The 14,131-nt window shown below is 43.0% G+C and overlaps 1 protein-coding gene across 1 annotated transcript in view; it reads right to left on the reverse strand.

Moving 5' to 3' along the window:
- LOC102562053 (potassium voltage-gated channel subfamily KQT member 1) overlaps positions 1-14,131 on the reverse strand; it is an 819,206-nt gene that overhangs the window by 783,210 nt on the left and 21,865 nt on the right. Inside the window, exon 3 of the mRNA XM_059726208.1 lies at positions 9,655-9,745. Within this exon, the coding sequence (XP_059582191.1) occupies positions 9,655-9,745 (91 nt within the window). The remainder of the gene's footprint in view (positions 1-9,654; positions 9,746-14,131) is intronic.

Here is a 14,131-nt window from a genome sequence, read left to right on the forward strand (position 1 = left end):
AGCCCTTGATCAGTGATGTTTAGAGATTTTCCGGTTGTTACATTGTCTTCTATTGAGTACTTCCGTTGGTTGATCTGCAGTTTCCTAGGTGTTAATAGCTGCCTGCTACCATGTTGCACATTCAATCACTGATTGACTCGCTCTTTCAGGGGCCAACCTGATACAGGGAAGGGCAGTTTGATTCCTGCCCTTGTTAACATTGTTACACTGCATAACTTACTTATGAAACTAAACACATTTAGTTGAAAGTTGAAAGGTGAGGAGTATAAAATATAAGCTACAAAAGTAATGCCATGACACACAAATAGATAAAAATACCAAAATACAAGGGGAGATACAAAATGCACACATACAAATTTCAAAGCACAATTCCTTATTTTAAAGTGAAAGAAAGAGGAAGGAAGAAAAGGTAGAAGAGGAAAAACATATCCAAGGAGGGGAGAGCAACTGCAGGCAAGAGGAAAAGGGGCTTTCTGCTACACTACAGGGGGTGGTACTTGTACTTCTGTGAGTTACCTTCCCAGACTTCATGTTGAATACTAGTGCCTGCTGTGTCCAGGAGCCTCCATACAAAAGTCAGCTCAAACCCTGGCTTGGAAATGTCAGGAAAGACCATTTTTCCACGTCATAACAGAGCATAAATGCCAAGGCATTCCCTCACCACAGCAAAGAACAGAAATCTCTGCTGGGTTGCTGCTGCATCCTCCACGGTACAGGCAGCTTAGGAAATGTGGGAAATGGATGTGAACATAGACAACATAGATATAAACTGCACACTCCCTTTTCTTCCCCCTAAATCAAAGGCTGATGTTATCACTAGCTCACGAAAAGCTAGTTTCTGCAAAAGGATCTCTTGGAGCCTGGTTGAATGAGAAGAGGCTCCTGTGATGTTCCATAAGAAACTGAAGAGGGCTCTCTGAGTTACATTTGAGTAACAGCACTGATATTTTGCTGATTTTGAACAATGTACAGGGTCAGCATCTACTACTGCAGTGGCCCTGAGGTCCCTGCCTAAGGCAGGAACTGAATGTGCAGCCAAGACAAGGCAGCAGCAAAACAGCAGCAAGGAGATACTTGCTGTTCTAGTGGCCTTCTCAAAAGGAGGGAAGTAACAAAGAGGTATGTCACAGCAGGATGGAGTTCCTCCAGACATCCTGTGCTAGCTCCATCAGGGAGGATGGCCCAAACCAAGCATGCAGCTGTCTCCCAGCCAGTCCAAAACATGGGGGTTACAAAAGGACACTGTAAGCACGGTGTCTTAGATCCCTGCCTTTCAAGGAGAAGCACTTGAAACTCCTCAAAAAAAAAAAATCTTTATCTGGTCTCCCTCTGAAAGGCTCCATGAAACTAGTCATGGCCTTGCTTCTAAAGGGCCAAGACTCTGGGCTTCAAGACCCTGGGTTCTTCTTTGTCCCTAGCTTCCTACAGCACCCTGCCTCAAAGAGGGTCTTTTTTGTTCAACTCCCAGGAAGAGGGGTGGGTTGTCTCTTCAAAGAGGGGGGGTGGAGGGGTATCACAGTGCCAACATCCCAAGCTACAGCAAATAGCTCCACTTCAAACCAAACAGCCAGTATTGTGTCACCAGTTTCCCTTGTCCTCCTTCAAAACTCCTCCTTTCTCCTCAGGCCACATTAGTAACAAAACCACAGGCCAAATCAGCCTGCAGAGCCATGTCATCCAACCCACTGGGCTCCCCAGGGGTCCAAAAATTTGGCAGTGGGGGAGCAGCGGCAGTGCTAATTGCCGTTCCCCTGCTGCCAAATTTTTGGACCCATAGGGAGTCACCATGGACAGATAGAGTGCCCTTGCACAGGGCTTAGGCAGTGCAATGCCTGGTTTGGGCAGCACAGGGCAGGATCCAGCCCATGGACTGGAGACATGTCATTCACCCAGCCCAGGGGATCATAAGGTTGAGCAGCACTGATCTACAGTAGAGAGTGCTCACATCAAGCCCTCCAAAACATTCTTCACAGGCCCAGGCCAGAATTCAGGGTCTTTGGTCATACCTAGCAAGACAGACTGTGAAGCTGCTAATGGAGGACCTCCATGTGTGGAAAGAGATGCACAGAAGTCTCTCATTTCTCCTCATCTGCTGTGTGAGGATGACTTTGAAGCAACATTGCTTTCTACCTCATGCCCAAGCCTTCCTCACAAACATTTGCATTTTTAGATCCCACCATATCCAAAAGCTAAAATGACTATGCTATGAGTTGTGGTATACAGGGCAAAAGGATGCCATGTGCATGCTATCAGTGGTCCTAATGCAGTCTGGAAACTTCATATGGACAAATCTACCAATGGCTCCCCAAAAACTAAGGTGAGAAAACATGGTTTAATACCTTCCCCCATACCCTTCCAATGGCACAACACTCCTCTTAGACAGCCGATTCAACCACGGACGTGCCCACCATTCTGAACTGAAGAGGCATGGACTGGAGGCTGTCAGTTTCCATATGATTAATTGCCACATCATTCAGTTCACCAGCATCCTCATACTGGTGATCTGGTTCATAAGCAACAGATTTGGTTCCAGGAAAATATCACTCAATATCTCCCTGGAGTTCTCCTCACACTGGGCAGCATCCCACAGCTTTAGCACCATCACCAGATAATGTTAGTCTCTCTCTGGCCCAGATCTCCAATAGATGGCCCATAGATCATTCCATAGAAATCCCTCCTCCATGGAATCTCCTATTTCTTCCTCTTTAGACTCACGCAGCACAGAACACAGTCCTCTGAAGGGACTTTCCTACACTAAGATCACTGACCCCCTGAGCTGCCATACTATGGTAAAGCAAGTGGCACGATGGCTTGAATAGAGTGGCAAGCTTGGCCATGTAAGTGAAGCACCACCACCAAGAGGACTTGACAGCATTGTTTGTTAAATGTCTAAAACCTTAGTAGGTAGGCGCCCCTTCATTGCTCCTGTGGTGGAAAAAAAATTGAAATTAAAAGCTAACTGGCCTTCTGGATGCGTTTATAACCAGAAGCAAAAGCCAGACTAGAAGCCTGGAGAGCAAAACCCCACAGAGCAATAAAGTATCTATTCTGGAAGGTTCCAGGAAAAAAAATATTGAGGTGGAAAGGTATGCTGAGACCCCTAGCATTTAGGCAACACAACCTCTGCAAAAGCTAATAAAGTTTCAGTGAAAGGGGACTGAACATCTACTTTTAAAATTATTCCATCATAGAAATGCTTTACAACCAGCTTTCAATTGAAGCTTTTCTAATATCTGCCCATACCCTGCAATGCAGGGGTGGCCAACCGATAGCAGGAGTGCCACAAATGGTATAGGCAGTCTCTGTGCAAGGCACAGAGCAGACTGGACAGGAGGTAGGCAGCACAAATGGTACACAGGGCAGGGAGTAGAAAGCAGAGCAGCACTTCAGACAGGGAAACTATATTGGAGTGGCACTCAAGGAGAGCATAGGGCTTAATTTGTAGCACATCTGCCAAAATGTTTGGCCCCCATTGCTTTAGTGCATCAGAAATGAATGGGTCCTCCATATCAGGGGGAGCCCGTGTAGGGACCTACTTAAATTTATAATTTAGTAAAAACCATGAAAATTGGGCATTGTCCACGAAATCCATGAAATATATAAAGAAATAAAATACTAAAAGTAAAATGTGCTGAAGTAGTCTATATTAAGTGGGGGATTTGATAGGTCTTCAAATAATGAAGGGTGGTTATAAAGATTATGATGATAGAACCTGTGACCACAGGACAAGGAATAATGGTCTCCAATTGGATCAGGGGAAGTTTCATAGATTTCATAGACATTAGGGCTGGAAGGGACCTTGGAAGATCATCAAGTCCAGCCCCCTGACCCAGGGGCAGGAACTCAGCTGGGGTCATAGGATCTCAGCAAGATAAGTATCAACATTTATCTTGAAGGTGTTCAATGCAGGTGCTTGAACCACTGCTGATGGCAGGTTATTCCAGACCTCGGGGGCTCGGACAGTAAAGAAATTCTTCCTTATGTCCAGCATGAAACGGTCTTGCAGTAGTTTATAACTGTTCAACCTCGTCATCCCTTGGGGCACTCTGGTGAACAAATGTTCCTCCAGATCCTGGTGGTCACCCCTGATAAACTTATAGGCGGCCACCAGATCACCCCTGAGCCTGCGCTTTTCCAGGCTAAAGAGCCCCATAGCTCTCAACCTGTCCTCGTAAGGTCTGCTTTCCTGAACTCTGATCATGCATGAGGCTCTTCTTTAGAACCTCTCAAGTTTCTCCACATCCTTTTTTGAATTGTGGGGCCCAAAACTGGACACAGTGCTCCAGCTGCAGCCTCACCAAGGCCGAGTACAAGGGGAGAATGATGTCCCAGGATTTGCTTGAGAAGCATCTATGGATGCAAGCCAGTGTTTTGCTCGCTTTACTAGCAGCAGCATTGCAGTGAAGGCTCATGTTCATCTTGTGGTCAATGATGACCCCCAAGTCTTTCTTTCATAGAGCTAGCCAGCATAGCACTGCCGAGCCTATAAGGATGCTGCAGGTTTTTCCTCCCAAGGTGGAGAACCTTGCATTTTCCGGTTTAAACACCATCAGGTTCTCGTCCGCCCATTTGCTGAGCCTGTCCAGGTCAGCCTGAATCGCCCTTCTGTCTTCAGGTGTGGATGCTTTACCCCAAAGTTTGGCATCATCGGTGAACTTGACCAGTCCACTTCTGACTCCAGCATCATTAAATGAAGATGTTGAACAATATGGGTCCAAGGACAGAGTCTTGGGGGACCCCAGTGGTCACAGGGCACCATGACGATTGACTTCCGTCAACCACCACCCTCTGGGTCCGACCATGGAGCCAATTTCCCAGCCAGTGGATCGTGGTGGACCCAAGGCCACAGTTGGCCAGTTTTGCCAAGAGGTGATCATGGGATACCAGATCGAAGGCTTTTTTGAAGTCAAGATATATGACATCAATCTCTTCTCCCTTGTCCAGGTGATAGGTCACCTGGTCATAAAAGGAAATGAGATTGGTCAAGCACAACCTACCTGCAACAAACCCATGCTGGCTATCCCTCAGGATGTTGGCGTTTGCCAGTCCATTAAGGATGGCCTCTTTAATAAACTTTTCTAAGACCTTCCCCAGGATAGAGGTCAGGCTGATGGACCTGTAGTTTGCTGGATCCACTTTCTGGATCCACTTTCCTCCCTTTCTTAAAGATAGGCACCACATTGGCCTTCTAGTCTTCAGGCACTACACCAGAGCACCAGGAATTCTCAAAGATCCATGCCAGGGGCTGAGCTATGATGCTTGCCAGCTCCTTGAGTACCCTCGGGTGTAGATTGTCAGGGCCAGCTGACTTGAAGGTATCCAGCCTCTCAAGGTGTTCCTTCACAAGGTCAGCATTGATGGAGGGCCAGGGATCTCCCTCACCCAGACCTCCCTGTCCCATAGTGAGCATGGGAGACCCATGGGACTGATGAAAGTCCAGTGCAAAGTACCCATTTAATAGGTTGGTTTTTCCCTCGGCGTCGGTTGTCAGTTGTCCCATCTGGTTTAGCAGGGGTCAAATGTTTCCCTTGCTTTTCCTCTGGCTCCCCACATATCTGAAAAAATACTTTTTATTGTCCTTGATACTTGAAGCTAGCTGGAGTTCAGTTGCAGCCTTGGCTTTCCTGGTTTGCTCCCTGCAGGACTGGACCAGTGCAGAATATTCCTCCTTGAAGGATATTAGGAGTTTAGGTTGGATATTAGGAAAAACTCTCTCACTATGAGGGTGGTTAAGCGTTAGATGAAGTTACCTAGTAGGATGGTGGAATATGCATTCTTGGATGCCTTTAAAGAGCAAGGTAGACAGATAAATAACTGGGATAGTCAGAGATGATCCTGCCATGACCAGGGGCCTAGACCAGATGTTCTCCTGATGTCTCTTCTAACCTACCTATGATTCTAACACTGTTGTAATGGCAGGGCATGTTCCAGTACTGTCACTACTGATGCAATACCCATGTCCATTGACAAATATAGGACTTTAAATCATGCCAAATTCCATAAGCACTAGTCTTCAGAAGATAGCCAATACACAGCATGAGAACAAAAACTAATTTTGAACCCTTTCTGTATCACTGCTTTAAGATTCGACTCACCATAGCTTACTATTATAGGAGGATAAGAGGTTTGCACTGGACTGATAGAAAATGCTTTTTATTTGACACTGAGCAAGACCAAGCAATATTCACTAGTTGATTAGTGAAATGCTTAAAATATGATTAGTCACATGCTTAAAAATAACCCAGGAATCCTAATGATGGTTTTAGTCTATCATGTGCAGAGGCTACATATACTAATGCAATTTAGGCTACCATGAATTAAATGAGTACCTAAGCTTTTATCCCAAAAATACACATTGGGAAACAGCCATTGGAACAAACTTAAATCAAAATTCAACTGTTCTGATATGCAATACCATTTTCCTCAAAAGATTAGAGTTGCTACATTCTGTATGTTTTGAGCTAGGTATTATTGTAGTGTAGGGCTGTGCGAGGCTTCAGACCTGGAGAAGCTTCGGACACTTTGGCATCCAAAGCAGCATGTCCAGATCAAAGCGCTGGCTTCATTAGGCTTTCCGAAGCAGTTAAGAGCTTCCAAACCGCTTCAGAAAAGCTTCAGAGCCACCTTGGAGATCCAGCCATAGGGTACAATGGGGAATCAATGAAATATCTATAGCTTGGTTGTTTTTTGTCTGATTTGGATGAAACATGCAGAGGTGGTAGCCTCTGCTGTGAGCATGAAGCCTGACAAGTTTCAAGAAGGTCGGTGCAGGGGCTTGGGGGGAACTGCACCCCAAATTGTTGAAAGCAAAACTCATGTCACATGTATGTGTTACACCACAGTGGGGTGAAAACTGAAGGGGTGGTAGCACCTGGTGAGGCCACAAAATCTGCCAAGTTTCAAGGAGATAAGTGCAGGGGTTTGTGGGGAACTGCACCTCAAACTGCAGACAAGCAAAACTTGTGACATGGATGACACTGTGTGTTAAGGTGCATCAGGGTGAAAGCTGCAGGCCTGCTAACCCCTGCTGTGGCCATGATGCCTGTCAGCTGTCAAGGAGGTAGGTGCAGGGCTTCTGGGTTCTGGGGCCCTGCACCCCTAGCTGCTAGGTGTTAATGAGTTAACAAGCAACACCTACAAAACCACAGACTAAGGAGAGGAAATAATCAATGCAGACAAACAACTGCCCCAAGACAGAGACAGTCAGTTGCACAAGCACCCATGTCACAAGTTTTGCCTGTCAGCAGCTAAAGGTGCAGGGCCCCAGACCCCAGAACTCCCCCACACCTATCTACTTGAAACTTGGCAGGCTTTGTGGCCTGAGCAGGGGCCACCACCCCTGCCATTTTCAGTCCGCTGCACCTTAACGCACACACAGGGTCATCTATGCCACAAGTTTAGCCTGTCAGTAGCTTGAGGTGCAGTTCCCCCCAAGCCCCTGCACCTACCTTCTTGAAACTTGGCAGGCTTTGGGGCCTCACCAGGTGCTACCACCCCTGCAGTTTTCACCTAACTGTGGCTTAACACATACAAGTGACATGAGTTTTGCTTTCAAGAATTTGGGGTGCAGTTCCCCCTGAACTCCTATACCCATCTTCTTGAAGCTTGGCAGGCTTCAGGCTCTCAGCAGAGGCTACCACCCCTGCAAGTTTCATCCAAACAAGACAAAAGACAACAAAGTTATAGATATTTCATTGATTCCCCATTATACCCTATGGCCAGATCTTGGGAGCTGCTTCGGCCAGATCAAAGCGGGAACCCAATCCAGAGCTCCAGATCGGATCCCTGGCATCCAAAGCAGCCGGATCCAAAGCCAGATCGAATAGGTGCCTACTCACACAGGCCTATTGTAGTGCAGTGCACACTAATGGAGTAAAAACTTTTTCAGTAATAGTCCCACTTCATTTTTATTGTTACTTTTATTTAGGGCATGTGAAAAGGGACCTTTTCTTGAATCCTTACACCCACTTTTAGCCACGATATTCCCACCGCTTCAAAATAAAACTATTTAAAAAAAAAACCTTGCAAATTGGTTTGGGTGGGCAATTGTGTGCATGCTAGTCACCTTTGATTTTAGAGCCCTAAAGTGGATCGCATGCCATATGAACTGGTAACAGGCTACAGAAACTCTTGGCCATTAAAATCTAGACCAATGCTGGTAATAAATAGGGTGACCATATAGGACAATGTGAAATCTGGGACACTGCCTCTCCCCTACCCTGATTCTGCAGGTAGAGGCAAAGGTGGGGCATTACTGGTATTCAGGCAGCTAAGGAGTCAATGGCCCATTAATGACCCATTGTTTTCTTCAAATGTGTTAACAATCCTCTTTTTTATGGTCATTCCACCAACCAAGTTAATCTATTAGGGCAATTCTGCTGTCTGATAGGTCCTCCTATTTCACAGTTCCTGCCACTCCACTTCCCTGCCCCATGGCCTATGCCTGGGACACATTTTAATTTTCACTGGCCAGCCAGGACCAGTCTCCAAAATCCAGGACTGTCCCAGCTAATCTAGGATTTATGGTCACCCTAATAGTAAATGAACTTTGTTACCATCTGATGATGGTTGTTAAATGGACACTGTGAGAGGAGTTAGCAACTTCAGTTCAATTCCAAGTAGACAAATATTCCCCTCATAGCAAGCACTAGTCATCCAATCACCCAGTAGCAATCTCAAAAGTGAAAGCAAGGACTTGGCTGATAAGAAGTGAGTATGACTTTATTTATTTATTTATTACAAAAAGAAAAAAAAATGCTTTTTAAGAAAAGCCCAAGATGCAAGCAAACATGTCTTTAAAATAAGATAAAATAATCCACTGCCAATTTGCACTCAGGTTTAACAACACACACACATGAAACTGTTTTTCTGGAGTTAGGATACTCCATTCTACCGAAAGAACCTAAAGAAGGGCACTTTCTGCTTGAAAGTTCATTTGACATGTTTTCCAACTATACAGTGGATCTAATAAAAGTTATCACCAAAAAAGCCCTGCTTCTCCATTCAGTATTGCATTCACTGATATGCTTTAGCTCAGGCAAACATTAGGAGTTCACTGTAGGAATTATTCAGTGAGACTTTGCATCTTATATCAAGCAAGTCAAGAGAGGATCGTCACAGCTCCTCCTGACCTTTAGGAGGAAAAGTAAATAAATAAATACACTCCTTTATAAACGTAAGACAGTGGTTCTCAAACTTTTTTTTTGCAGACCACTTGAAAATTGCTGAGGGTCTCAGCTGACCACTTAATAAACTTTTTTTGTTCTACAAATCAAAGCACGCAACTCATATTTTAACATCAGTTGTCTTACCTTACAAGTACAGATATTCTCAATTGTTCCACAACCTTTCTGCAGACCACCTGAATGGAGCTCATGGACCAGTGGTGGTCTGCAGACCACAGTTTGAGAACCTCTGACCTAGGAGATTTTGAGTAGATTCACTGAATAGCAAAGTAAGCTTGTACATTCTATTAGTTTTCCACAAATGAAATGAACTGGTGTGTTAAAGCTGTACTGGTGGTACATCTTGCTAGTCAGATTTATTCATTTCCCTTCTTTGACCTTGGCTTTCAGTTTACAGAAGACAAACAAACAAACAACCTCAATGATGTTATCAATACATTTTTAAAATAAAATAAAATAGTTCACTTACCATCCAGAAAAGGGTTCCAGTGGCAAATTCTGAATAATGTTCTATAGTAGACAGCACACTAAAAATCAAACAAATCAGCACCAGTAGAAATCTGTAACAAGAAACAAAATGCTTAACAATGTGCCGAGTTGATCTAAATCCAGTCCTGTACTATGCTCCTCTTCCCCCCCCCCACACCTTTATACTGATCAAAAATGCTTTTCTATCATACAACTTCAGACCATTTTTCCACTTAAGTGAATTCATTTTTCTTTTGACATCTGAAATTCTCATTGAGATCAAAAAGGTTGTTAAGACAACATGTAAGCAATGAAAGATCAGCTTTTTAATTCAAAAAACAAAATAGAGAAATACTGGGTACAGTTAAATCATTCATTAAAATTCACATGAGTAACTATTTCATCCAAACAATTTCCATAGTTTTATATACAAAGTTTCCTATTATTTTAACAGCAATGGGAAACTTTAAAAGATTAGCTTATTCATTCTACTGGGATAAAATATTCCATTGGAGGCATCTTCAGTAATTATTTACATGGAAAACAACCCTTTAAAGTAATGGAAGTTGTTTGTGGCCAAATATATTGATATTAGAACAGTACAGATAACTGTTTCTATAACTGTCATTCAAGCAGGAAAAGCAAAAGGTCACCCAACAAGACATCTACCAAAAATGTTTAGAGAACCAACATTTTAAAGTGGGAGAGAGATTAGAAGAGAATATTTTGTGATTAAATGTTTGTGAGTCAGCCAAAAAAGGGCTTCAATGAATACAAAGCCTTGTCAGCTAGCAGTGGCACAAACAGGAACAGCAGTTTGCATAAGAACCCTTAGGCCTTAGCCAAAGTGCTCATGGGGCACGTTCTCATAACGGTTTATAAACACCTGTCTATGACCTCCAAGAAACACAGGGAGGAATTATACAGATGGTTCTACATATTTCAGAGAATGCAAGTTCCTTACAGTTAAGTACCCCAGAAACATGTCCCATGACTCCCAATTCCTTCTTGTTCTGTTCCTCTCATTTCACATCAAGAATCCTGTCTAAACTCCCAACAAGGTGCCAAAGCCATTCACAAAAAGGAGACAGCCCTGCATATAATCATCTGTCAAGCTCTTCCTCCTTTCCCATCCTCTGTGTATTACAGAACAAATCAATTACATGCTTTGAAGCTTCACTTTGAGTTAGCCAGTACTCTTAGGTAGAACTAACCTATCTCTAGGGAGAGAGGAATTGAGAGTTCAGCTGGCAGCATTACTTAAAAAGTCAGGAAAAACAAATCAGCAAATATACAAATGAAGCATTCCAATGGCATTAACAGCTCTTAGCTGTATCACATATATACATTTCATTCTTCATTTCTTCTCAAATGGATACCTTAATTTGTTATGCCTTTAAAGACACAAGCAGTAACAAAGTACATAAGAACTACAAATACCTGAATTACTATTAGTTTAGAAAACAATGTAAAAATGTCTTAATACAAGAAGAAATTGGGCTTTGGATAAGATCAAAAACACCTACATTGTTAACAAGTTTAATCTTGACAACAGCATCATTTTTTCAGCACAACAATAAAGTAAACCTCTTTTGCCTTATGTGAAGAGAACAATATGCTCTCCTGACCTTTGCCATGCCCCAGAAGGTTTCTCAGTCCCCAAAACATTCTCTGCCAATTTGTCTTTTCTGTATTACTGCCACGGTCATTTTCTGGTTCGATCTACTCAGCAGGTGGTACTGCTAACAGTTATGCAAAGCATGTTGTATTTTGGGAGAATTACAGGAAGAATGCAATGTTAACCAGAAGCTGGACACTAAAAATTATAATTCAACTGAAATTGAAAGACCTTACATCTTTAAAAAAAATAAAATAAAAATCCCTCAGCCACCTCAAATCCCAGGTTCTTGCATGGTCTAATTACTAGCATACATACATGAATCATATTATCCCATGATCATATGCTACATTGACTGTTCAAACATGTTACAAATGTCCTTCTTAACAACATTGCAAGGCTTCTTGTTAAAAACAAAACGGGTAAAGAATTTAGGATTGCCTGGTCTCCAACTAAATTTAGAATATTAAAAAGGGAAGGGAACACAACTGTGATTTGTGTTTCAGCAGAACAGAAGCACACGCTAGCATATTCAATTCTCTCAGCCATAGATAGCATTTTAGTTCAATTGCTGACAAAAATCAAGGCCTCATGCAATTTTTGTTGAAATAATTTGCCACACAGAAGAAGGAGGGGAGACAAAGATATTTTGTTCTGCAAAGTTCTTTAAAAGCTTTAAACTTCATAAATATTTCTGTCACCAATACTTTGCTAAGAAAATTCAGCTACAGTCTCTCAGCTCTTCTCTTAGTGGGGCTAGAAATAGATATCACCCAATAAAGCAGAACAGTCATGCTAGGATGTATCCTCGATACATCCTGGCATATTTGATCTGCTCCATCAGGGAGAACACATATTGCCCGTTATCCCCACCCATTGATCTGGCAGGACAATGGACAACATGATTCCTGCTTGCAGAGATGTCCCCCCAACAATCCCCAAAGTTCCTGCAAAGCACGTGAACTTCTTTCTAGAAGCAGGGAAAGCTGGGACACTTCAGCTAGAGGCCACTTGGTGACCTGGAGCCACCGATCAGTCAGCGGACATGTATCAAAAGCAGGGAAAGCTGGGCAGGTGCTCCCTGGGCTTGAAGGGCCTGATCCTGTGTAGGAATTTCTGTGGTGTGCAGGACTAAGCCTCTCAAGCCCAGGGAGCACTTACCCAGGGCTGCAAGAGAATGAGGGCAGCTCTGGGCTGCCTTTATTTTATTACTGTAAAGCAGCTCAATTAATTACTACCTTTTGTCATAGCCACATTGTGGTGTAACAAAAGATACTGACATCTATTCACTGTCACTTCGTCTCACCTTGAAATATTTTGTGACAACACAAAGGCAATGAAAGGCAATGTCTTTATCTACTCCAAGTTCACGAAGTATTAGGACACCACACACAAAATGATTCTCTGTGGACACAGAAAGAATTTCTAATGCCATCTGATCTTGGGCCCTTTGGGCCATGGCTAAAGGGGCTCACATTTGAAGACTGATCATATAAAAGAAAAGAAAAAAAAAAAAAAAGACAACCACAGCCTACAACTGTGAGCTCTCTTTTGTAAGAACTGGCTTTTATCAATTTACAATTTCACACCTACTACTAGAGATGAAAGCTTACAATCATAGCAAATTAGGGTTAAAAGGGACTTCATGTCCAGCTCCCTGATCAAAGCAGGACCATCCCCAACAATCTATACAGTATCATACCAGCCAAGGCTTTGTCTGCCCGGGCCTTTAAAACTTCTAAGAATGGAGACTCCACAACCTCTATGGATAGCCTGTTCCAGTGTTTTACTAGCCTCCTAGTCAGAAAGTTTTTTCCTAATATCTAATTTTACCTTCCCTTACTGCAACTTGAAACCATTGCTTCTTGTTCTGCCATCTGCCACCATTAAGAACAGTCTAGGTAGTTGAAGGCTGTAATTAAACCTCCCTCCCGTCTTCTCTTCTCCAGACTAAATAAGCTCAGTTCCTTCAGCATCTTCCCAGTCATGCTCCCCAGCCCTCTAACCATTTTTGTTGCCCTTTACTGAGCTCTCCAATTTGTCCATGTCCTTTCTGTAATGGGGGACCCAAAATTGGACACAGTGGTCCAGATGTAGCCTCACCAGTGCTGAACAGCTAGCCAAAAAATAGCTGAATAGCTATTTTTCCTGAAAAATAGGAGGTGGCCAATGGTGCTCATGACAATCATGGGTAAAGGATTCCAAACAGCGTAAGAGTCCCCCAAATTAGTTAACATTTATGTTGGGTCATCCTATTCAGGCTTCTGCTGGCACTGTTTTCATCCTATGTCCTTTGTCACCAGATAACTGCCTAGCAGAGGATCTAGTCCAGGTGAAATTAGCCAATGTAACATGCAAAACTCCTCTACATCATAATTTAAAGCTGGCACTAATTTAATGATTTACAAAGGCACATGCTGACAGAACCAGAATGCACACAACCCAGTACCATATGTCTCAGATTCAGACTGGACTGAACCCTATATTAATGCTTTCTATACCAATTGAGGGTTGACATAAGAATGAGCTAGTACAATTTACAGAATGCTAATATCTAGTAGAAGCCCTTGAGCAGTTATGCAATTATGTTTTTCAATTGCTACAAATAAAGTAAGATGCATATATTTTGCCCACACATCACACACCCATGGTTCTTCAAGGCAGAGTCATTAGAAACAAATATTTGAATTCAACTACATTTTCTGAGTGGAAAACCATTCTGGCAAAAATAAAAATAAAATCCGGCTATATTTGTTAATTAGTACACAAGTCATTTCTCAAGAATCTGCTAACAGAGGAGAATATTTTATTTAGATCAGCAAATGAATTGGCTCCACGCTCTCATCTTCACAAACTCTGA

The sequence above is a fragment of the Alligator mississippiensis genome, chromosome 4, assembly GCF_030867095.1.
Source record: "Alligator mississippiensis isolate rAllMis1 chromosome 4, rAllMis1, whole genome shotgun sequence".
NCBI classification, from domain to species: domain Eukaryota; kingdom Metazoa; phylum Chordata; order Crocodylia; family Alligatoridae; genus Alligator; species Alligator mississippiensis.